Source organism: Brassica napus, chromosome A3 (assembly GCF_020379485.1).
Source record: "Brassica napus cultivar Da-Ae chromosome A3, Da-Ae, whole genome shotgun sequence".
Classification (NCBI taxonomy): domain Eukaryota; kingdom Viridiplantae; phylum Streptophyta; class Magnoliopsida; order Brassicales; family Brassicaceae; genus Brassica; species Brassica napus.
In genome coordinates this window covers 19,464,624-19,490,846 of record NC_063436.1, presented here as the reverse complement: position 1 = coordinate 19,490,846, position 26,223 = coordinate 19,464,624, and the positions used below count along the sequence as shown (strand labels likewise).

Genomic DNA, 26,223 nt, shown 5'->3' with positions numbered 1-26,223 from the left:
TGAATCGAAAACGTTACAAGCTTCGCACTAGTTGCGTGTTCTATGCTTTAGAGAGTTTTATGTTTCTATATCTAACAATGAGAACCTAGACTTCTATTTATACAAAATAGATCGTAGGTTTTCCTAGATGGAAAAGGATTGTATTATTCCTAATACTATAAGGAAATAATTTCCTTATTGAACCTACACTAATCCATATCTCTTATGTCTTGTTTCAGGTTCTTCCTGAAGCCCACCAGCAGGCCCAAGAGACACAAAGCCTCACAAGTTAGTCTACTAACTAACAAGAATTTGTCTTTCAACCTTTTTACTATGTTCATGCCGTCCCAAAAATGTTTAGGAAGCTCAAAGTTTGTCAGAATGTTGCCTTCATAGTTGTAGTTAAAACTGCCAATGAAAAAATATATAAAAAATGTGTGTGGTGTGGTTTGAACAAAATATAAAGAAGACTAATTTCTCTTGTTTAACCATCAAAGCTACATATAGTTTTTTAAAATATTGCTTATATTTTTTGACTTAAAGCCAATGTTTTGCCAACTTTAGATAAGGATCGGGCCTGGTTATATATTTCAAATTCTTATAATAGTTTGTTATCTTTCTATTAAACACGATAAACATGGCTTCTAAAATTCCAGATAAAAGCTTATATAAAAACATATATATGCACTACTATCAATAGATGGGGTAAGTGGGATTTTTTTCTTTGAAATTTGGAGGAAATTCGACATTAACTCTGGCGGATAGAGAATAGAAAGATTCATTGTGTGGAGAGAAGATAACCTCAAATCAGATACTGACTATATCAACTCCAAAAAAATTTCTGTCTCATCTCAACGCAAACGAACTGGGCTCAAATTATTATATGGGTACTTAGCTTAATATATCATAGTTTCAGTTTTCTTACAGCCAGACATTCTTAGGCCCGTGTATAGGAAAAGCAGCTTCTGCTTTTTCAGTCAAAATTTGGAAATTCTCAACCAAATTGCACCATATTTGAAAAGAGGAACATTGAATGATTCATAATCCAACAAAATATCAGTTGATTATAAGTTGACAGTAATTTATAAGAAAAAGAGGCAAGAATCAAAGATATAAAGCAATGGTCATCTTAATTTGGCATACAAAATACATTACCAACTTATTATTTAGTTTTAACTTTAAAGCAAGCATGCACATAAATTAATCAAAGATAAAATACAGTCCTATAGTACATTTCCCCGTTGCCCCAAAAGAAAAAGTACACCGATTATCTTGAGCATTTGCATCGATTTTCGTTAAACCAATGGATCCAATCGGTTCACATTGGTTACCAAATTTACATCGACTTGCATCATTCGGGAACCACTTCTAGTTTTATATTGCTCCATTTGTCCAACCTTTTAGAAGCTTCTTCCACCTAAAACAAACATAACGTCCGATTTTTTTTTTCAAATCAATGAATGAACACATATGAAAACGCATAGTTACCTCTTTTGTCCAGTCCGTTCTAAACGTGACCCACGCTAATATAACGGTTTGTATAAGCGTACCACATATCATTCCCGTCCATATACCCTAAAATACCATCAAAATTTGAAGGGTGTGATTAGTAGTTTATTTGTAACATTATTAGTACGAGGATCACTGGATAAAATGAATAACTAAATGTAGGTATTTGAGTTTTAAAATGAATGAGCAAAAAATTATCTTGCCTTGGCATCAAATTTGAAGTAAAACCCAAAGAGAGCCCCAAGAGGAATTCCAACAATATAGTAACATCCAACGTTGACTTTTGCCACAAACGTTTGCCAACCACAACCAACCGCAACACCTTGAATAGATATTTTCAAATATTTTTCTTAAACACACATTTCTTCTATTTTGATTTGTAATATTGCGGTGTTAAAAGAGAAATAAAAAGATTTTACCGGAAAGAACTGGTTGGATTCCATTCAAGATAAGTGTTAAGGCAAGAAGTGGACATAGTTCAGAAACCGCAGCTGATACTTTTTCACCCTCAGTGAATGCATAACTCAAAACGTCACGACAAGCCAAAATTACTATAGCTAAAATCACACATGTGATGAACGAATATATGTTAACGATGATTACAGAAAATGCTGCTGATTTAGGATTCCCAGCTCCAAGTTCATTGCTCACTCTTACACTGGATCAATATCAATAGCATCTATTTTTACAGGCTTATTCAATTTTAGTTAGAGAAAAAAAAAGACATCAGGTTCAGTGTGATTTAGCATATTTGAGTGGTTGTAAAATGTAGGAACTTGTATATTTTGGGCGAATATTTTTAGATAGAGGCATTTTCAATTCTGTATAAATTAAATTGATGAAATGAAATCGAGAGATTGGAACACAGACCTTATCGCTGCATTGAATCCAACAGAGATCATAAACACCCATCCTGAAATCGTCATGCTGGATAAACAAATATAGTAAGAAATCGAGCAAAAATATTACAAAACATTGTTGCTTCTCTTTATACAATATTTAATTCTTCCAAAATATTTTAAATACTAGTTTAAATACACCCACTTAGAATGTTATATAAAACTACGAGACTGAGAATTTTATATTTTATTTAAAAAAAATTCAGCCAAAGCCGCTTTAAACTATAATAAATCTCATAAAATCAAATTTTTAATTTTTAATAATATTATATTCTAATTTCTATTTAAAATTTATTTTTTAGTAACTGAGTATTTATAATTTTTATGTAAATCAAATTCCAAATATTTAATTTAATACATTTCCTATTTTTTTTACAAGAAAATAAAATTCTATCCTAAAACATAATCTAGCATAGAAACTCTGTATCTATGTGGATAACATAAGTCGGCATGATTCTTGCGCCTCGTTCCACCTACTAAAATAGTTACTTGAAAACTAATTTAATTAATTAATGAAACAATATTGTATAATGGTGACAAAAAAAAAACAATTTTGTATAATATCTTCAACAAACAAAGGAGATTATGCACATTTTTTAATCGGTTATTTGAGCGAACAAAGAATGATTGCTCGAGTCCAAGTAGATAACTTCAAAATTAAAATTATATATTTAAACATAAAAAATACTAATATACAAAATTAGACAAAATGGAGGATATATGATGCGGCCTTAGATTATGTTAGTAGCAGAAGTGTACTCCTACAAACTTAACTTTCATATAACTACAACCAAACTTCGCTTTGTACTCCTACAAAAATATTTGGTATGTGATTTTCATATATCGAATAACAATATTAAAAGTGTTGTCGAGGTTGTCCAAAAAAAAGGGGTTGTCAAATGATTTCTAAACCATTCATCAGAAAGTCTATAAACATACATTTTAATGATGTTGAATCCTTTTTTTTTGAAAGAATGTTAAATTTTATTCAAAAAAAAAAAACACAGGTTTACAAAGAAACTCTGCCTCATTTCTACAATGTATTACTCATAATCTATAGACATTTTGTGAATCTATAAAAAAACTTAGTTATCTTCTTCCAAACCACATTTCCATAGCTTTCTCATATTTATGTTGAATCTCATGATAAATAAATATATATATATATATACACATCAGTATTATAGTGTTTTGATGAGGAGATGAAATATATTAAATAATATTATCTCTGTTAATAAAATATGTATTAATTATACATAATTACATATTAAAAATATATTAAAGTTGATTATAAATGAAATATTTTTTGGAATTATTTATTTTCATAAATTTAAATTAATAATATTTTGTTCTGAAAGTTTACAGTTCACCATTATTTCCTAACAAAAAATGCATAGAAAACTTCAGGCAAAATTTTCACCACTAAAATTTATAATTCATCTTTTTGAAATTAATATTTATTAAATATCTTATCTTCTAAAAATAGAAAGAGTATAAAATATCCTGTTAAACAGAAAAAGTGTATGATATAGTGAATCCTGCTATGACAAAAATATAGTAAAACCTGAAGCAATTATATCTATATAAACCATCATATGCATTGTATGCGTGAATACATAATTTTAAATTTTCAAAAATTAACTTCTACATAAAAATGGTGCGAATGCGATCAAGATTTGGTACAAGTCCCTGCAGAGAATGTCTCCTTCTGTTTGGTAATGGAGAAAGAAAGAGCCTGGGACGAATAAAATATGATAGTGCGACACCCCAAGCACAATAGGTTGATGGGAAAAGAAAAATCAAATTAAGAGACTATTGTATAATATAGCCCAAAACAAAGACGAAGATGCAAGTAACCGATCATTGGACGAAGAAAGAATGTTTTGTACGACTCCAAGTAAATAATTTCATAGCTACAACCAAACTTCACTTTGTACTCGTACAAAAGTTATGTTATGTTCTTTTCGTACCTAATTGACAATACTAAAAGAATTGACGAATCATTCATCGGAAAAGACTATAACCAACGTATTAATTACGTCGAATTTCAAGATAACAGAATAAGATTATTTGGCTTCGTTCAAGAGCTAGCTATGCCAAAGCATAGAATAAAGTAACGTATAGTATATGATTGTCTTTTTGGAAGAAAAAAGAGAGTATTACTATGTCTAAAATAATGGAATATTATTGTCAATCTTCTTTTACGAAGAAATTAACAAAGATATTGATTAAAAATTGTTAACACGAAAAGGTTTTTAGAAGGAAATGAATTTTTCTTATATATAGATGATTTTCCTCTTTCTTTTTCCTGCCAACCATTTAATTTTCCTATTTATAACAAGAACTAGTAAAATATTTATATATTAAGAAAATATTTTTGGAAAAGACTTACCAAATGGAGAGAGAATCAAGAGCAAGTTCCGGATCCTCGAGTAGTCCGGCGAGAAGAACCAAGATCTGAAAATACCAAGTCTCAAGGCAAAGCATCACGGCGGATGCGGCAGATAGCTTAAAGAAACTAGGTAGCCCCGAGAACGCTTGCACACTAAACCCTCTCCACGTCTCACGACACCGTTCACTCGTCACAATATAAACGAACTGAGCCACCACTATGATCCACCACGAGAGGCTGAGCACGAGAGACGCCCCGAGTAAACCCCACCCGAGCTTGTAAACAGCGAGCCAGCTTAGGAGAAGATGAACGAAGAGAGTGCCGGTCGCAATGTAAGCACTCGGAGCAACGATGCTTTGCGCCTGGAGGAACTTTTGGATAGGGAAGTTCATCGCGTAGGCGAAGATCTGAGGGATAAGGCCGTAGACAAAGAGAGACGCCGCGGAAGCGATCTCCGGCGACTCCCCGAGGAAAAGCAGAATGGGTTTGGAGAAAACATATATTATGGTGAGGAGGACGCCGGTGAGCGTGAGCAAAACGGCGGATCTTTGGAGATAAACGCCGAGCATGTCGTATTTTCTCCCTCCAAACGCTTGTCCACACAGCGTCTCCACTGCACTCCCCATCCCAAGCTACGTATTTTCAAAGTTGGGAAGTTCAAAATAATTATTTTTATTTTATTTTGAACGAACAACTTCAATATTATTACAAAATCTATAATCGCAAAACATAACTAAAAGATCATGTTGTTACCATGAGACCGTAAGCGAAGACTTGTATTCCTGTGTTTCCAAGAGAAGCAGCAGCTAGTTCTAGGTTTCCGAGATGACCGGAGAAGATTTGAGTAGACATGGACATGAGGTAGTTTATCATGTAGACGATGACAGCTGGCGCAGCAAGCTTGAAAAGAAGTTTGGATTCAATCATGGTGGCTTTACGCAGGCGGAGGAACAAGGGAGTTTCTAAGTCGGAAAGCACTCTCTCTAACTCGCCGTTGCTGGATTCCGGCAACGGAGAAAGCTGAGGCTGGAGAAGTGGTTGGTATACGACATCGTATTGAGACGAGTCCATGAGATTCTCGCTTAAGGATATGTGTTGTCTGTGTCAGTTTAAGTGTTGGTGTTTTGGAGGGTGGCGAGTGGCGGCTATATGTACACTCGTGATTCTCGCTTGATGATGTTTTTTTTTTGTTTGTTAATTAGTCAGATATTTCTGCCGAGGCATGATTCTGTGAGTCTAAAAGACGACATAAATTTTTTTTTTTATTACAATAACTTTTTCCTTTTTTCCATTTATCACTTAGTTGAGACTCTACATGTTCAATTAATTTGGAGGCTACGGGTCTCACTACCTTAAACACAGCAATTACGAATGTAGATACAAACGTTTGCGGATAATGTGATTTTGTATCACTAAAACATCGATTAGAAATAGATGTATTTTGCAGAATAGTTATGACATTAATTATCAGATTCATCATTAATTTAATATTAGATTAATGATAATAATATATTATATTTTCTAAAAGAATAATTATATTATATCATAATAAAGTTATCATTTAAAATAATAAATAACAATATTATATTTATTTTAAATATTTAGTTTAGAGAAAGCTATAAGTTTGAATAAATTGTTTTTACGGGTATTCATATTAGTTTTTAAAAAGTATTGTTTAGTTTTAACAGAAAATATTTTAATATAAAGTTCTTATATATATATATAACTTTTGATACTAGTTAGTAAACATAAATTAGAAAATAAAAATATATTCATATATTTGTAACTGATGTATACACTTTAATTTTGGTTTATTATATATATTATTTTAAATAAAAATTGCTTTTATGTATTTTTATTTTTATTTATTTATTAACAACTCGCAGTCAAAAATTCGCAGTCAAAAATGTAAAAATAACTATTTTATTTTGTAGAAGTTGATAGTAATACAATTTATAATTGTTTTAAAACATCAACAACTATCATCCGTAAATGTTATGTTTGCATATGATAACGTAAAATCAGTCTAACTATAATTAGTAGAATTAAAAATAAGAGAAAAAACTAATTTACAAGAAAAATATGTTCGCTTCAAAAAAATTAGAAGAAATTTTCATATATTGTAATTTCTTTTATGCTTCCCAATAAAACAAGCTCACAATTTTCCCCAAGTTTGTCTTAAATAGGTATTCTGATTTATTCTATTAGCAAAATTAACAAAAATTAATCATTCCTTTTTTGTTAATTCCATTTTTGTTAATAGGGATGAGTTTGCGTCAAATCCTAATCTCCCCGAGACCTAGAATCAGCCGACGCTAATACATGATGATATGATATTCTTCTCAATGAAAATCGAATTAAAAACACAATAGATCCACTCTTTCCACTAAACCATTAGTCTAACGACCCTAAAGTCAATCATTCTACTAGCCAAATTCTAAGACTTCAACAACATTTGTGAACGCAATAGCCGAATATAGTTATTTTGACATCTAACTGGTTATATAATGTGGTCAAGGAAATTAGTGGAAGAAAATGTAGGTCCAGCAAAAGAAAAAAAAAATTCTGGATGTGATTCCAAATAAATTTGTTTCCAATGGTTTTATGGTCAACATGCAAGCTTATATCTTGCCTTTATCTTTATATTCCATTGACAGTGGACGAGTTGAATTGTTTTTTTGCATGGTCTTTAAACAAGGAAAAAAATCCCCTCAAACAAAATTATATTCACCGTTTAAGTTGGTCACCTATAAAATTTTTAAATACTAAAAATATCTGGATTTTTTATAAACTTTAATTATTAATTTAGATTTCCGCATAGGATGATCATAACAAAAACTTACTTTATTCATAAAAACATCGTAGGTTTGGTTTTTATATATGATGATTCACAATATTAAATATATTATAGTGTAGATTATTCAAAATTTTAAGATACTTATAGTGTTACTATATTTTAGATTTATATTAAAAAATAATATAGTATTCATATTTTTTATAGAAGCCAAATACTTAAAAGATAGCACAAACAAACTGTTTTTTTTTTTATGTTAACTGAATCTCAAAAAGCAACACTTGCAGGCTTAAACACTAGTAAAAAACTTTCGTATAGCCACTACAACTCTGTGGCTATAGAGGAGAAATTCGTGGCTTGGGAGAGAAGAGCCACGGTTTTGGAAAGGAGAATTACCGTGGCTATAGCCTCGTGGCTGGAACTAAACCGTGGCTTTTCGTGGCTACTAGCCACGCTTTTCCCACGCTTCTTTTCGTGGCTTAAATAGCCACGCTAATAACTCCTTTAGCGTTGCTAGTTTTGGTTTTACAACTTATTTAAAGTGGCTGTCGTTACCACGGTTTTGCCACTATATATTCGTGGCTTTAAAAAGCCACGATTTTGTTTTTTATAAACGTGGTATTGGTTAGCCACGTTAATAACCATTTTTGTAAATGGTTTTCTTCTTTGATTTGTTTTAATTTTCCAAATTCAAAATTTTATATTTTCATTCAAATATTAAAACATTGCACATATAATTAAAACAGAAATTGCATATATATAAAAGAGTAGGTTCAATATTACACAAACTTAGATAATTATACAAGGAAGAAGAGTTTTAAAGAGTCTAAGAAGACTCTACAAAAGATGAGCTAGAGTTTGATGAGCTTTGTTACAAAAGAGAAGACATGAACCTACTTAGGGCTGAGGAGTTGGGACTTGGGGCTGAGCATAAGTCTGTTCAGTAGGTGCTTGTGGGGGACGAAGCATTTGGAGGAGCTGATTGATTGCATCTCTTGTTGATGCAAACTCCTGCTTCATCTCGGACACATCCTGCTTCACCTCAGACACGTCCTCCCTCACACTTTGGAGGCTTGTCTCAAGACCTCCCACCCGCATCTCCAGCTCCAGGTTGCGCGCAAGACCATTAGGGACGCGTGAAGAAGGTGCTTGCTCCCTGTATTGGGCACTGCCGAGTCCATAAACATGCCCCCTCTTACCCTTAGCATTCTGTTGAACATAACAGAAAACAATTTTAATAAAAGCTTTCTTCACTGTAAATAAACAGAACATGCACAGCTCTAAGTCATATCTAATTCTACCCGCAAATAACCAACCACATTCTTAAGCAGCTCTAAGTCATCCAAATCCACATACAAATCAGAACATAAAACAACTGAAACCTAGTGTATGAAAGATACCTTTAGATAAGCTTTGTTTATCTTGAGGCGAGAAGGAGTAGATGATGCACTTGGACTCCCGGGTGATCCGTCAGTGTTAGAGAGTTGTGTGGCTTCCATCTCGGCTTGAGTAACCAACTCTTCAGCACGGTAGTCCACAAAAGTTCCATCTGGTCTGGTGTGTGTCGCCCTAACTAGGTCGGTGAATGATGGCCTCTCATTAGTACCAGAAGCCACCATCTGCACAAAAGGAAAATAATTACAGTAGATTAGAAAAAAAAAAGAACATTATTAAGAGTATAGACATGGAAAGATACCATGTTATACTCAATCCTTGCAAAAGACCGAGGTCCTGCATTATGCTTGTGGCAGCCTTTACCCACAGGATCAGACTTGCGAGATTTTGCAGCCTTCTTGCTCTTCTTTTTAGCTGCCTCGGTCGCCCAATACTCTAACAGGAGAGTCCAGTCAGCTTCATTGATGTATACTTTGGCTTCTTATGTTGCCTCTTCTTCTTGCTTATCCTTTCACCAATGGTTGTCCACGTTTCTTTCTTCCAAAGACCGTAGACTAAGTCATTAAACTCAGGGTCCCAATAGAAATTTTGCTACAAAAGAAAGAAAAACAGTTAGCGATTTTAAAACATGTTAACAGCATATACAATGTATACTAGTCACTTACCACAAAGGTTTGCCACCATGATTCCCTCCTTTCATCAGGAACAGTCCTCCAACTCTTCCAAGGCCCCATGTAGTACGCTTGCCAAGTTGCCCGAATGAAAGAGTTGACACATGGGTCAATACCAAACCTAAATCGATAACCAACATCAGTAACAGAAACAATACATCACAAAAAATCCTAAAAAATAAACAATCATCGCTAACAATCCTAAACAGAAACTATCCTAAGCAATCACAGCCATAAAACAATTAACATAAACTATTTTAGTCTAAGAAAGAGATGGAGACCAAATGTAATCTTACCATAAAGCTCCATTGATTTTATCTGGATGGAGATGAGGCTGTGCTAGCCTAGCAGGTGAATTGAGCATGGCATTGAGAGTCATCTGCGGGTAGCTATTGGAACGAGAAGAGGAAGCAGCACGGTTCGAAGCCGGTCCAGTAGCACCAGGAGGCATAGAAGGAGGTCCAGTAGCACCAGGAGGCATAGAAGCCGGTCCAGTAGCACCAGGAGGCATAGGAGGAGGTACTCTTGGTGAGTTCATCTGTTAACAACCAATGACAAAGAAACATTAGTATACAAACAAATATAAACAGAGACAAAGCGAAACAAAAGAGACAGAGAGAAGAACATGAGAAATTTAGACAATTTTTTGGTCACAAGAACACTAACTAGACAGAGACAAAACCCCTAATCGAAACCCAAGTTTGGAACGAAATCAAAACCCTAGATTGGAACGAAATCGAAACCTTAAATTGCATGTGAAATCGAAACACACACAGAAGCGAAGAAATCAAAACCCTAGAACATCTAATCGATTCGGGATCCTAAGATTTCTGATTTAGCGGAGGAGAGAAAGGGGTTACCTTGAGAAATGAGAGACGGGAGACGGTGACGCTTGGAATGGGAGACGGTGACGCTTGGAATGGGAGACTTGAAACCGGAGAAGACGACGCGTTTCGTCAGTCGCGAGTCGAGAGAGAGTTTCGGTTTCTCTTCTGTGCTAAGTGTTAGAAGCAAGAGGAAAACCAATATAAACTCTTTCAGCAGAGCCACGAAAACAGCGTGGCAGATCGTGGCTTGGTTTTAGCATTAACCGCGAAATGTCAAATAATTGGAGCCACAACCGAATAAATTGGAGGCAAACCAATTGGCAAACCAAAATTTCCAATAAGCCACGACAATGCCACAAAAATGTAGTGGCTATTTTTAATATAAACCGCGAAACTAAAAATAATTGGAGCCAGAACCAAATACATTGGAGGCAAACCAATTGGTTTTTTCCAATTTTCACATCCACTAAAAAGCCACGAAATAAGCGTGGCTTATTTCAAAACCCGAAACCACGAACATCTAACACCTAAACTATAATCCCTAAACCCTTTCCCTCAACCTTATACTCACACAACAACTTACATACATATTCCAAAAATCTTACAATCTATTTTAAAACCTTACAATATTTTTTAAAACCATATATTTTACAACCTTACCATTTATTTTACATCTCACAATATATTTCACAACCTTACAACTTATTTTTCAACCTTACAACTTATTTTACAACCTTACAACTTATTTTTAACCTTAAAACATATCTTACTACCTTAAACACATATTTTACAGTCTTGGAATATAGTTTTCTATTCTGAATCATCATCTGAATCACGGTCTGCTTCTACATCACCATCAGATACATATTCATCGTTTGGAGGATTCACCGGAGCAATATCATAATCAGACACATCATCAACAACATGTGTCTCCACCCGTAACAATGAACTTTCAGCAACCTGATCACGTCTATCATCTTGCCATGCCGTTAACGCAATTTCTGGTGTTTCACGGATTCCTCGGGGAATAATTTTTGCGCATGCCCACCAATCATCGACTGACTGTCGACGTACCCGTGGATAAGGAATAAAACATGCTTGATCACAATTACCTGTTTATAGTACAATAACATCATAGTTTCATCAATAATATCAAATCCCAAAGAAATAATTATATATTTTTCACTTACCTGGTAATACAAAAGGATCATATTTTGCATATTGTCTTCGTGGTGAGACATCAACAAGACCAAATGGATGTATTCTCATACCGCGATTTGTTGTGTTGTCAAACCACGAACATTTAAAAACCATGACTTTCAAGCCAACATCACCATGATACTCTACCATCATGATCTCTTGTACAAGACCATAGTAGTCTGTCTCGTTGGTTCCAGGTACACATACACCATAATGTTGAGTTCTCTTATTTTGACCATGGTTATGAGTGTGGAAAGTGTATCCACGTGTGTGGTATATTGGCCAAGATCTGTAACTACGCCTTGGACCTTGTACAAAATCCAACATCCACATAGGAAATGTGTAAAACTGAGTCGCATCATTAATCTGTAATACAATAACATTGTTATAAAATACAAATTTAATTAAAAAAATTGTGAAACTTTATAATATAAAACAATAACTCACGTAGTCCTTGCACCAATCAGCAAATTTGGTGTCTTTCGCTTTTTGCATTGCAACTGGAGTAATATCAGGAACATTTAACGTCATATATTCTTCAAACATCCTGCACATAGACAAATCATAGTTATGTAACTAGAAATATGTATTTATATTATATTCTTCATAATATTAAATTACCTTTCATATGGAGCAAATGTTTCACAGTTGAGCATCATAAATGTCTGAAGAATAGTGTTATCTTCATCATTCAACCAACCAGTTGAGCATTGACCACTAATTCTCCCTTCATGGTAAAACAAGGGGGGTACATCCGGATAATTGTATGTGAAACGAATATCATTCGGACCTTCTGGAATGCTCATGATTTCAGGATGCCCAAAAAAATTTGAGGAAGCATTAGAAATCTCCTCATTTATCCATTGTGCAACTATTGAACCTGCAATACGTGCTTTGTTTTTGACCATCTGCTTCAAATGATACATGTATCTCTCAAATACATACATCCACCTAAAATGGACAGGACCACCTAAGGCTACTTCATCTGGGAGGTGCACAAGAAGATGTTCCATAACATCGAAGAACGATGGAGGAAATATTTTTTCCAAGTTACAAAGCTTCACACCGACATTTGCCTTTAATAAGCCAACATCTGACTCTTTCAAAATCTTCGAAGAGATATCTCGGAAGAAGAGAGCAATATCTGTAAACAAAATATTTAAGTTAATTATAGCATCAATTATAGTAAATTAAAAAATGATACAAACAAATAAATACCTCTAATCGCTGTGTGAACATTTTTGGGAAGGAGTTCAGCAAACGCAAATGGATATAGTCGTTCCATTATGACATGACAATCATGACTTTTCAGTCCATGTAACTTTAAATTGTTTTCGTCAATACATCGACTAAATTTCGAGGCGTATCCATCGGGAAATTTTATGTCATTTTTCAACCAGAGAAGAAATGCTCGTTTTCCCGCATTAGGCAGCCTGAATATTGGCACAGGCATCGTTCCATCCTCTTTCATCTCTAAATCCCGCCTTTTGCATAGTCCTGGAAGATCCAATCTGCTTTTGATGTTGTCTTTCGTCTTTCCAGGAGCATTTAACAATGTGTTCGTCAGGTTGTCGAAGAAGTTTTTCTCAATATGCATGAAATCAAGGCTATGCCGAAGAAGATGATTTTCCCAATACGGTAACTCCCAGAAGATACTCTTCTTTACCCAATTGTGAGTAACTCCATATCCAGATATTGTCTTGGATGGGTTATCATGTCCATTCCCTCTACATTCCACAGATGATGATAAACCTTCGATATTATTTATCCTTTCACGCAATATTTCTTCTCCGGTCAACCATGGTGGAGGAGGATCTAAAACTGTTTTTCCCCGTCTAAATGCTTGAGTGTTTTTCCGGTAAGGATGATCTGCATCTAAGAACCTTCTGTGGCAATCAAACCAACTATGTTTCCTTCCGTTAGATAACCAGAATGCACCAGTCTCATCTTGACAATATGGGCACGCCAACCGACCATGAGTCGTCCAACCTGAAAGCATTCCATAAGCTGGAAAATCGCTTATCGTCCACATCAAAACTGCTCGCATTTTGAATCTTTCTTTCATTGAAATATCATATGCCTCCACACCATCCCTCCACAACATCTGTAATTCTTCAATCAATGGTTGAAGATAAATATCTAAGCTTTTCCTTGGATGTTTGGGTCCAGGAATTAGCACCGAAAGGTAAAGGAATTCTCTTTTCATACACATTCCCGGCGGTAAATTGTATGGAGTTACAATAACGGGCCAAAGGGAATGTGCTTCCCCATTCATACCAATCGGATTAAATCCATCGGTCGATAAGCATAGATAAATATTCCGGCTTTCAGCAGCAAATCCAGGATATACCTCGTTAAAATGTTTCCACGCTATAGCATCAGATGGGTGATGCATTTCGCCTTCCGGAGTCACATGTTCCTTATGCCACCGCATATTGGAAGCTGTCGCCTCAAGTTGGTATAGACGTTTCAGACGATCTGCAATAGGCATGTAAAACATTCTCTGCTTTGCCTTGTTTTTTCCTTTTCCATTGTTCGGATAGTAGCGATCTTCTCCACAAAACCTACAACTAACCAACTTCGCATCTTCTTTCCAAAATAGCATACAATTCTTCACACAAACATCAATCTTCTGAACGGGTAAATCAAGCCCTCGTGTCAGTTTCTTTGTCTCGTAGTATGTTGCTGGAGCATTATTCGGCTGCGGAAGCATTGTTTTAAATACTTCAGATATCTCATCTACACAAGTTTCCGCCAAATTATAATCCGTCTTCATTTTCAACATCCGCGAAGCAAGAGACAACTGACTTATTCCGTCTGCACACCCTTCGTAGAGAGGTTGACTGGCAGCTTCAAATGCTTCAAAAACATTGTCACGATATGGCTCTGCCACATCCGTCTCTGCTGGTGGTGCAATGTCTGCTGGTATGTATGGTGGCGCAATGTCCGCTGGTACTTCTAAATTATCCTGGTAGTGATCTTCATGAGCATTCCAAGTAGGATTTTCCCACATTTCTTCTTCACCCGTTGAATGATTCGCTCCAGAACTCTCACCAGCAGTGTAGAATTTCTCTCCATGACTTGTCCAAACATAATAATTTCCCTTAAAACCGTATAAGAATAGATGTCTTGAAACAACTTTTGCATCTCGTTGCTTCACATTTTTGCATCGAGCACACGGACACAATAATGTTTGCCGCTCTTCATAATCGGCTTGATTACACGCAAATTGAAGAAATGCATTGATGCCTCCAAGAAACACTTCTGAAACAGAATTACTCTGAGGATCAATCCTTTGATCCATCCACTCTCTTGAATCAAAGTAGAAAGACATTTTAGAAAATTTGGTTGAAGAACAAAACTTCTAAATGTCTCATACGGGAAGTGAATATATGTTTGACATAGCCACGCCACAGCCACTTTAAGTTCGTGACTAAAAAAAAATATCACTTCCAAACGAATCTTTCTCTGTTTCGGTCTGCAAAAGTTAAATTAGCCACGACACAGCCATGAAAAAAGCGTGGCAGTGTACACTGTTGCATAAAACACAGGCGTTTTGATGTCGGCACAAAAAAACAAGACGTAGCCTCGACGCTTTAAAGTGCCTATTTCGTGGCTAGTTTAAGTTCCACGTTATATTCGTTGCTGTACCGTGACTTTTTTAGCCACGTTTTGTTTTCGTGACCAATTCGTGGCTCTTTTTTGCGTTTACCGTGGCTATATCTTTTCGTGGCCCTTGCGTAGCAATTTCGTGGCTTATTTTTTATAGCCACGGTTTTGTAGTGGCATTTCCGTGGCTATGCGGTAGATTTCTACTAGTGAAATTCGAAGTAACTAAATGTTGAAATGGTTTAGTTTCATATCAGCATGGGTATACTGATATATATATATACACAAACAAATATTTCGACATCATCATAATGTTAGCATCTGAGAGAAAAGGATCGCTCCTTCCTGTCTTACATATTTATAGTGTTTTCATAAATTAACCACAAACATCAATTAAATTTTGGATAGCCTTGATTTGATGGCAAAATCAGCTGAGACTAATAAAGCCCGACCAACATATTAGGTGGGTGCAATTTATGTGATCTCAGAACCAAAATTTTACTATTTGAGAAGTATATCCGAGAAATGCTACAGGTTTGTTCTTCATTGCCGATAGCTTAGAGAAAGTTTATTCTTACTGGGAGAGCTAATCCGAGATATATAGAAGAATACTGTTCTATTAATGTATATATGAACAAAACATCGAAATGTTTACAAACTTGGGTTATTGAGATATTTTTTTTTCATTTTCATTTGGTTAATTGAGCAGGTTTGAGTACTGCAAACTATTTATATGCCATGCTCATATTTTCATCAAAATATATTTACTATGTCAAAATTTATATGCCCTAATATATATCTATATAGTTGAACACCCCCTAATATATACATATATAATTTATTTCGGTCTTAAATAATTAAAGCCGTGAGTTATAGGTCTGCTGAATATTTAATATTTTAGTCATTATTTACACTATTTATTTTCTTATTCACTTACATTAATGATAGACCAAACCACCTCATATCATCAGGCACTACAAGAAAACAAAACATTAACGACGGCGAAATTCGTAGTAAGTTCGTCGTAAAATCAGTTTTACGAGGAACTAGCGAGGAAACACGTTTCGTCGTTATTTGTTCGTCGTAACGCATATTTCCTCGCTGATTCGTCGTAAACTAACGAGAAAACATTTCCTCGTAAAGACGAAGCAAAGTATTCGTCGTAAAAACCACGTAAGGGGGACGCTACATTTCCTCGTAAATACCTTGAAAACATTTCCTCGTAAATAACACGTAAATGTTTCCACGTCAAATACTCGTTAATCTTTCCTCGTAGTGTTGACGTAAATATTTTACTCGTTAATTCCTCGTAAAATTTCCACGTAAGGTTGTCGTAATTTAGCTACGAATTTACTTTGAGTTTATATTTTCCAGATTAAAAAAAACAATGTATTTAATTATTTAATAAAAATCTAATTTAAAAAGAATATTAAATACGAAAATAATTTATACATAAATAATTTTTGAATTTATAATACAACCAACGAAAAAAAAAACTAAGGGTCGTTCATCCCCGGTAGAATTCCTCACTCCTCCTCTCTACATCCGCGTCGGCATGTGTGACGGATGATGATTCGCCTAAAATTAACATCAACAATAATTAACAAATTCTATAAATCTAACTAAGTTCTCTACATTAACCACCTAATCAACACTAATTAACATAAAATCCGTAAAACTATCTAAATTTCCTACACTAACCACCTAATCTACCTAGACTAATCAAATTAGAGAGGAAATAGAGAGCGTACCATAGCTACAAAAGGAGAGGAAGTTGAGACGAAATGGGAAGTGAGAACTCGCGTGTATATATAGGAAATTATGAAATGTCGTAAATTCCTCGTAAAGTTACGAGGAACTCGTGAGGCCCGTGTTTTTATTTACGAGGAACTCGCGAGGCCCGTGTTTCGTTTCCTCGTAACATCGTCGTTAATTTACGAGGAATTAGCGAGGCCCGCTTTTATTTTTACGAGGAATGAACGAGGCCCGCGTTTTTTTATTACGAGGTCTTTACGACGATTTCTGCTTACGTGGAATTAACGAGTGCCACGTTCTTTAATTTTAAGAATCGTCGTAAGTTCCTCGTTAATTTACGAGGAAATAACTACGTTTATGTTTAAATCCCTAAAATCCAAAACCCCAAACCCCTTCTTCCTTATCTTCCTTATCTTCTACTTCATATATTCCAAACCCCAACCCCATCCTCCCTTTAACCTCAATCTCTTCTATCCATTCCAAACCCCAAATTCTGAAACCACAATTCCTTAACTAATAATCTCAATCTCTTCTTTCTAATTCAAACCCCATTACAAAAATTAAATTATATAAATAGATTTCCATGATTAAATCCATCAAATCACATGCATTAAATCTGAAAATCAATCATATTAAAACACAAATACATCAATCAGATACATCGACATTCTCGTCATTACTAGAAACATCATCATTTTCATTAAACTCGTCTTCAACAGCTTCGTCCGCCGCATCGTCGGTAATATCTTCGTACTCATGATTATGCGGATCAATGAGAAGGATGTCATCAATTTGTTGTTCAGGTACCTCAACTTCATCTATCTGTTCTTCTTGCAATGGTGGTTCTTCTCCACTGATGATTTGTCCACGAGGTGTAACTTTGATCACGGCAAACCAATTTATTCCCGTTTCGTTTCCTCGTTACATCGTCGTTAATTTACGAGGAATTAGCGAGGCCCGCTTTTATTTTTACGAGGAATGAACGAGGCCAGCGTTTTTTTTATTATGAGGTCTTTACGACGATTTCTGCTTACGTGGAATTAACGAGTGCCGCGTTCTTTATTTTTAAGAATCGTCGTAAGTTCCTCGTTAATTTACGAGGAAATAACTATGTTTACGTTTAAATCCCTAAAATCCGAAACCCCAACCCCAACCCCATCTTCCCTTTAACCTCAATCTCTTCTATCCATTCTAAACCCCAAATTCTAAAACCACAATTCCTTAACTAATAATCTCAATCTCTTCTTTCTAATTCAAACCCCATTACATAAAATTAAATTATATAAATAGATTTTCATGATTAAATCCATCAAATCACATGGATTAAGTCTGAAAATCAGTCATATTAAAACACAAATACATCAGTCAGATACATCGACATTTTCGTCATCACCAGAAACATCATCATTTTCATTACTCGTGATTATGTGGAATTTAGTAAGGTAGCCGAAACAAAAAACGTGTTACAATTACAAAGTGGGTGGACTCGAAAATTCTTCGTTAAGTAAACGTAAACTATTTCCTCGTAAAGAAGATGCTACTTTTACGTCGAGCTTACGAGGAAACAGTTTTTCCTCGTAAAAACGAAGTTACCTTGCGTGGTTTTTACGAGGAAATCGTTTCCTCGTTATTTTACGACGAACTAACGTTGATTGTAAATTTCCTTGTAAGATTCTCGTAAAGTCAACGTAAATTTACGAGGACCAGTTTTCCTCGTTAATTTTCATCGTTAATCTTGTATTTTCTTGTAGTGAGGGCTGGATCTGAAAATTTGATAACCATAACCATCTTCAGAATTTTTTATAAAAGTTTCTTTTTCATTATTTGGAGACTTGTTTTTATATAAAAAAACATTCAAAAGATTTGAGGACCAAGACTAATTTTTCCTTGAGCTTTGCCTAAATCTGATTCTGCATATCATAACAAAAGTTTAGATTTTCAGTCATGTGGTTCTTTGTTCTTGCTAATTTTTTTTTGAAACTTTGTTCTTTGTTAACCACATCATGGCACTCTACTGGTTTCCAATGAACAAAGAGCCGCTATGTTGATTTAGACCAGAGATCGATTCTCTTCTAATGCGAAATTGATAATTTTACTGTAACGACCCGGTTCACCCAAACCGGTGTGATTCATTTGTTAATTAATTGTACCAGACCATTTCTTAAACCGTGCTATATATGCATGTGTATATATCTCCTTCTCAAACCTAATAAAAAAACGCATCGTGGGTTAGAGAGAGAGCCGTCACGTTTTATCACCACCAGCGCCAATCTCTAAGGATGTGATCGGTTCATCACCGGAGTGTCAGCTTGCATTGTCGCATCACCGTGCCAGCACCATCGGGACCGTTGCCGTGATCACCGGAGTTTGATCCAGCCACCATTATCAAGCCGTGTCCCACCACCGGAGTCATCATCTTCACTATCAACACCGGAGCCGTCGTCATGCCACTGTCATAATCTTGTTGCAATAGATCCATCGATATTACCATGCTTTTGTTCAATAACGTGAACAGGCGGAGACTAAGAAAGAGAGTGAAACCAGATCCGTCAGCGTCTCGACACTACCAACACCGATCAACACCATTATGAACCGTGAGCCACCTGAGTCACAGCTTCCGTCGACGGAGTCCGAGAAGCTTAAGCCGTGAGGTTAAGTGCCATTGTTATTGGTCCTTGTGTTGCAAGAAAAATATATAACGTAAACCTTATTCATGCACATGCGCGCAGGATGCAATCATGCAACTTTAGTGTTACTTGTATTTCAAGTAATTAATTCTAAAGTTGGACTGAGTCTTGTTGGACGAGATCTTGGATCATTTTTGTGATTCATCTCCAATTTTGGCTAAGGTGAGGGTCTTTTCCCGAGCTTCTCTTACACGGCTTAGGACCTCGAATAAGTATAATTTATTTCTAATGTGTTTCCGTTTGCGTGAAATTGAGTCTGTCATTGTTTTGCTTAGTTTTAGGTTCTTTGCTTAACCGGAACTAGGGTGTTAGATGATTCAACAATGTTTGTTCATTTGTAATTGATAATATATATATATATATATATAGTATATTGATGTGATTTGGTTGATAGCCGACTATGGATATTTCGGCTGGAGACAGTACATTGGGTGTGGTGTTTGCTGCGGCACAGCGTAGTCGACCTGTTGTGCCAAGGCGTGGAGGTCGATAAATCGTCTACGGGCGTGTGTTACCGAGCACATATTCGGTGGTGTTTTGGCCTGTTAGTGGGCAGCTTGTTTGATCTCTGGGTACTTTAGGTACCGTGTTTTGCAACGTGTTAGGATTAAATTATATTTATTCGGAGTGCTCTGTCCGGGTCCATGGACTTCGGGTTTAGTATCCCCATACCTCACTGGGTAACTCACCTGTTACTCACCCCTCATTTGCCCCATGCAGGTGAGACTGACGAGTATATGATATTTGGATGGATTGGTGCTACTGGGCTTTATTTCGGATTTTTATTTGGGCTTAGGGTGAGTGGAGTCATGTATATGGGTTATTATGCTATGAGATATTGTTGGTGGCACGCTGTTCTCCAGATAGGAGGTGACGGGTGTTACAATTTGGTATCAGAGCGGGGTTCCGTCCCGGCCTCGACCCGGGATGGCGATTAGGGGATTCGGTTTTCTACGTTTTCTTTTTAAAGTATAAAATACTTTATATATATATATATATAATAAAAAAAAAATGTTTGCGAAGTTCTTTTAGCACCATTCGATCCAGTAATTACTAACTCAATTGTCTCTTTCTATGACGATGAGAAAAATCATCGTCATTCATCCTTCGGCTAACAGGGTTCTACACAGATGTTCAGCAGCAGATGTGTGATGTCTCAGTTCGTCAGTTGTCTCAGGAGTGTTATCAGTTCCTTCGGTCATGATTCTGAGATTATCCAGGAGTGGATATGTGACGTTTCTGTTCCACCCTACTTCAAGCAATCGTTCCACGAGTTTTTGATACTGGAGATTATGTGGTGTGACGTATGAGCCATTGGTTGGCATGTGTTGTTTTTGTGTACGAGTATGTTGACTATTTTGGAGGTATGTTCAGTTTGTAAACTCGTGGGGATCGCTTTTGGATTGGGAGTGCGGCAGCTTGCGTTGTATTAATACTGGAGTTACGCTTGGTTTTGTATGCTAGTTTTTGGCATTGTTAATCGTTTCAAAGATGTTTCAGTTCAAACAGCTGACATGGGATGTGAGAGCTATTTATATTCATCGCAATGTACCAGTTATGTTCGGAGGACTGATTTGTTCGGAGACTCTTCAGAGATGGAGCTACGTTTTTACGATGTTATCCATGGGATGGATTGGCTACCATGACAACGAGTAGAGTTGGATTGCCTGAGGACAAGAGTTGATATTGCTGGAGCAGATGAGAGGTTGTATTGTCTACATGCTACATGCTGAGGAGTTATTGGATATAGGAGTAAATGGATTTTTGGCGAACATTTTGATGGTTAAGGATGATGGACATCATGAGCTGCAGGATTTTCAGTTATTACAAAGTATGAGGATGTATTTGAGGCTTTAAAAGGATCACTGCCAGCTAGAGGAGACGTTCTTGCGATCGAGTTGGAGTCAAGGACGACACCGGTTTCACGATTTTCTATACCAATTAGCGCCAGCAGAGATGACCGAGTGGAAAGAGCATATGAAAGATTCATCAAACAAGGGTTTTACAAGACCAAGTACTTCATCGTGAGGAGCATCATTATTATTTGTGAAGAAGAAAGATGAGAGTTTCAGAATTTGTATCGACTACAGAGGTCTGAACAAAGTGACCAAAGGATAAGTATTGTTTCCGCGTATTGATAAGTTGTTGGATTACCTACAGGAGGTACATAGTTCTTGAAGGTTGACTTGCATCAGAATACCATCAGATTGTTATACCTGAGGAGTATCTACCGATGTGGATTTTTGTATATGTTATGGATATTATGAGTTATAATGTTACCCATTAGCTGTGGGCGGGTCGGGGCGTTATAAGTAGCATTCGTGAAGCTTATGAGTGACGTTTTTGAGAACACTTAGATAAGTGCGCAATTGTATTCATCGACTACATCCTGATTCATTCTCGGAGCAGAGAAGAGCATGCTGAGCATTTACAGATTGTGTTAGGTAAGCTTGGAAATCATCAGTTGTTGCTAGCTGAGTAAGTGTAGTTTCTGGCAGAAAAAAAAAATAGGAAGCTGTAACTACATTGTGTCTATATCAGACTTGTTAGATGGTTAAAGCAGAACATCAATTATTTATGGGATTACTACACCATCTACTTCTTCCAGATTGGAAATGAGATATGTTGATTGTTGGTTTCCTCATTGGACTATGGAAGTCAAGTTTCATGAAGAATAATGTATGATCGATCATGGACCGTCTCGCTAAGTTAAACTCGAAAGGGCATCCTTGGGTTTTGTCCTTAGCTCACGGAGAAAAAAAAAATTGAGAAAAACATCTACCGCTGGAATAGTTCATGTACAACAACAATTATCACTGGAGCATTCATATATCACTTTCGGAGGCTTTTTATGGAAGATCATTCAAACACATGCTAGACCCGGGGAAGCACTAGGACGTATAGCAACCAATGGTTTAATGGACGTTGAAGCAAATAGACAATGCTCAATAACCACCTTAAGGAAGTTGATGGCTAAAAAAAAAAAAAAAAAAAAAATGCAGTTAATGCTCGAGAGACTTGGAAGTTTAATTGGATAATTTAGTGTACCTGAAAATGAAGACATTTCAGAGAGGATCTAAGACTCGAGAGCTAAGGAAGCTTAAGCCAAGATATATGAGACTGTACTTTATTGTGGAGCAGATTGGAGTTGTGGCTTATAGATTGCAGTTATCAGCAGAGTTGTCAAACTTTCACGATGAGTTCCATGTGTCAGTATTGAGGAAGGTTGTGCGAGGGCCAAAACTTATTTTACAGCAGCCACCAAGTGATCTTTAAAAAAAAAAAAATTGTCTACACTCATCGAGTCTGTGGAGATTACAAATCAACAAGTGGAAGCAGTTCAGAAATGATGACCCTATTGATCAAAGTTCAATAAGAAAGAGATAATATCCAAGAGGAAACTTGAGAGACCGAGTCTAAGATGAGGATTGAATATTGAAATTTTATTTTGGAAAATAAAACTAGTAGACGAGTATAGAGACTTGAATTCGAGGACGAATTCCAATTAAGTGGGGAAGAATTGTAACGACCCGGTTCACCCAAACCGGTGTGATTCATTTGTTAATTAATTGTACCAGACCATTTCTTAAACCGTGCTATATATGCATGTGTATATATCTCCTTCTCAAACCTAATAAAAAAACGCATCGTGGGTTAGAGAGAGAGCCGTCACGTTTTATCACCACCAGCGCCAATCTCTAAGGATGTGATCGGTTCATCACCGGAGTGTCAGCTTGCATTGTCGCATCACCGTGCCAGCACCATCGGGACCGTTGCCGTGATCACCGGAGTTTGATCCAGCCACCATTATCAAGCCGTGTCCCACCACCGGAGTCATCATCTTCACTATCAACACCGGAGCCGTCGTCATGCCACTGTCATAATCTTGTTGCAATAGATCCATCGATATTACCATGCTTTTGTTCAATAACGTGAACAGGCGGAGACTAAGAAAGAGAGTGAAACCAGATCCGTCAGCGTCTCGACACTACCAACACCGATCAACACCATTATGAACCGTGAGCCACCTGAGTCACAGCTTCCGTCGACGGAGTCCGAGAAGCTTAAGCCGTGAGGTTAAGTGCCATTGTTATTGGTCCTTGTGTTGCAAGAAAAATATATAACGTAAACCTTATTCATGCACATGCGCGCAGGATGCAATCATGCAACTTTAGTGTTACTTGTATTTCAAGTAATTAATTCTAAAGTTGGACTGAGTCTTGTTGGACGAGATCTTGGATCATTTTTGTGATTCATCTCCAATTTTGGCTAAGGTGAGGGTCTTTTCCCGAGCTTCTCTTACACGGCTTAGGACCTCGAATAAGTATAATTTATTTCTAATGTGTTTCCGTTTGCGTGAAATTGAGTCTGTCATTGTTTTGCTTAGTTTTAGGTTCTTTGCTTAACCGGAACTAGGGTGTTAGATGATTCAACAATGTTTGTTCATTTGTAATTGATAATATATATATATATATATATATATATATATAGTATATTGATGTGATTTGGTTGATAGCCGACTATGGATATTTCGGCTGGAGACAGTACATTGGGTGTGGTGTTTGCTGCGGCACAGCGTAGTCGACCTGTTGTGCCAAGGCGTGGAGGTCGATAAATCGTCTACGGGCGTGTGTTACCGAGCACATATTCGGTGGTGTTTTGGCCTGTTAGTGGGCAGCTTGTTTGATCTCTGGGTACTTTAGGTACCGTGTTTTGCAACGTGTTAGGATTAAATTATATTTATTCGGAGTGCTCTGTCCGGGTCCATGGACTTCGGGTTTAGTATCCCCATACCTCACTGGGTAACTCACCTGTTACTCACCCCTCATTTGCCCCCATGCAGGTGAGACTGACGAGTATATGATATTTGGATGGATTGGTGCTACTGGGCTTTATTTCCGATTTTTATTTGGGCTTAGGGTGAGTGGAGTCATGTATATGGGTTATTATGCTATGAGATATTGTTGGTGGCACGCTGTTCTCCATAGGGGTGGGCACTTTACCCGATATCCGAAGTGGCACCCGAACCCGATCCGAAAAACCCGAACCGAAATCCGAACCGAAGTAGCAAAATACCCGAACGGGTATTGAATTATGAGAGATTGGATACCCGAACCCGAATGGATAATATCCGAACCCAAATGGATATCCGAAGATAACCGAACATATGTCTAATTAACCTTATATTTCTAGTTTACATCTCTCATTTTATATAAAATAATTATATTAATACTACACATACTTTAAGTTCATATGATATACATACAATTCCGGAAAAAATGATTTGCTACTCACTTAAAAAGTATGTCAAGGTTTTTTATTTCAAAAATTAACAAAAAGTTACATCCAAAATTTTAAAACAATAACTAAATTAATGCATTTTTAGTTTTAAAATGTTATGTCCAAATCTATTAATCATTTAATTTATTAAAAATAAAAAAGAAGTTAATTAAAATTTATATTCTTAAATACAAGAAATTTAAGAAATGAAAAATTTAATTTTTTTTTTCAAAATCTAAATATCCGAACCCGATCCGAAATAACCGAACCCGAACTAAAAATACCCGAACCCGATCCGAAATATAGAAATACCCGAACGGGTTCTACACCTCTATACCGAAATACCCGAAAATCCGAAATACCCGACCCGAACCCGAACGGGTACCCGAACGCCCACCCCTAGTTCTCCAGATAGGAGGTGACGGGTGTCACATTTACATTTGGCTACGTGGATATAGATCTTTGCTTAGTCCATTTGAATATCCAGAAAAAGTGTTCATCCGTGAACTACTCTTTCTCCTATAGATTCAATCTGAATCATTCCATACGCACGAAATACTTCTAAATTGAAAAAAAAACTTTGTCCTTGCTAATTTTCATATTTGAATAAAAAAAACTTATACTGTCCTTACATACACCAATAACTAGAGGCAAACATAGATAATTTATTATAGCCCTCGGGAAAATAGAATTATACGACAATTCTAGTTTTTGGCCTTAGATCGACTTATCCCATTGAATACAAAGCATACTTACCTGTAAATAACTCAATAAAACAGTGAACAAATGCAAGTTAAAATCTTAGCTAAAAAATGTTAACTAAGAAAAAGATATGTTAACTAAAAAATGTTTAGAATCGACGTTAATATTCTAGATATATGACATTTTTAATTCAATCGTAGAAATCAACCAAGTGATGTTCAAGCGCTAACTTTCTTATATCATTTTAACTACGCAAACATGGTTGAGTGGTATGCTTTGAAAAGTGTTAAGCACTCTGGATTCGAAACCTACTATCTTAAGTATACTTGTTTGGCCAGGTGACATGAATATCTAATTCCTATTACAAACAGCCGGATCTGTTTGTAGCCGGTGGACAAACCCCTAAAGAATTACTCGGTTGGACTTCAGTCCACTAAACACCCTTGATTATTCAAAAAAAAATATTATATCAGAGCTAAGTAATTTCTAAAAGTGATATAACCCAATATACCAAAATATAAATA

At 36.1% G+C, this 26,223-nt stretch overlaps 2 protein-coding genes and 2 long non-coding RNA genes across 4 annotated transcripts; 2 read left to right on the top strand and 2 right to left on the bottom strand.

Annotated features, from left to right (window-relative positions):
- Nucleotides 1-1,088: 1,088 nt before the first annotated feature.
- On the bottom strand, nucleotides 1,089-5,909 carry LOC106439650 (protein DETOXIFICATION 40-like). The gene is made up of 7 exons (XM_013881142.3): nucleotides 5,533-5,909; nucleotides 4,780-5,411; nucleotides 2,359-2,415; nucleotides 1,908-2,146; nucleotides 1,692-1,810; nucleotides 1,468-1,554; nucleotides 1,089-1,396 (listed from the first exon to the last, which is right to left on the bottom strand). Exons 1-7 carry the CDS (start codon nucleotides 5,848-5,850, stop codon nucleotides 1,331-1,333), a joined length of 1,518 nt encoding a protein of 505 aa, XP_013736596.1. The 5' UTR covers nucleotides 5,851-5,909; the 3' UTR covers nucleotides 1,089-1,330.
- A 1,575-nt stretch (nucleotides 5,910-7,484) lies between these two features.
- On the top strand, nucleotides 7,485-12,065 carry LOC125607035. The gene is made up of 2 exons (XR_007338282.1): nucleotides 7,485-10,068; nucleotides 10,099-12,065. It is a non-coding gene; the product is annotated as an uncharacterized LOC125607035 (long non-coding RNA).
- A 24-nt stretch (nucleotides 12,066-12,089) lies between these two features.
- Nucleotides 12,090-15,000, bottom strand: LOC125607181. The gene is made up of 3 exons (XM_048777017.1): nucleotides 12,885-15,000; nucleotides 12,288-12,810; nucleotides 12,090-12,213 (listed from the first exon to the last, which is right to left on the bottom strand). Exons 1-3 carry the CDS (start codon nucleotides 14,998-15,000, stop codon nucleotides 12,090-12,092), a joined length of 2,763 nt encoding a protein of 920 aa, XP_048632974.1.
- Nucleotides 15,001-18,793: 3,793 nt separating this feature from the next.
- Nucleotides 18,794-24,768, top strand: LOC125607034. Its single transcript, XR_007338281.1, has 3 exons — nucleotides 18,794-19,681; nucleotides 19,760-23,793; nucleotides 23,872-24,768. It is a non-coding gene; the product is annotated as an uncharacterized LOC125607034 (long non-coding RNA).
- Nucleotides 24,769-26,223: the final 1,455 nt, after the last annotated feature.

Coding starts and splice junctions, on each gene's coding strand:
- LOC106439650 (XM_013881142.3), bottom strand. CDS start 5,850: ATGGACTCGTCTCAATACGATGTCGTATACCAACCACTTCTCCAGCCT. Junction 2,416..4,779: donor CTTGATTCTCTCTCCATTTG/GTAAGTCTTTTC, acceptor TTGTTTATCCAG/CATGACGATTTCAGGATGGG. Junction 2,147..2,358: donor GGATTCAATGCAGCGATAAG/GTCTGTGTTCCA, acceptor ATATTGATCCAG/TGTAAGAGTGAGCAATGAAC.
- LOC125607181 (XM_048777017.1), bottom strand. CDS start 15,000: ATGTCTTTCTACTTTGATTCAAGAGAGTGGATGGATCAAAGGATTGAT. Junction 12,811..12,884: donor TGTTCACACAGCGATTAGAG/GTATTTATTTGT, acceptor TTTTGTTTACAG/ATATTGCTCTCTTCTTCCGA. Junction 12,214..12,287: donor ACATTTGCTCCATATGAAAG/GTAATTTAATAT, acceptor GTCTATGTGCAG/GATGTTTGAAGAATATATGA.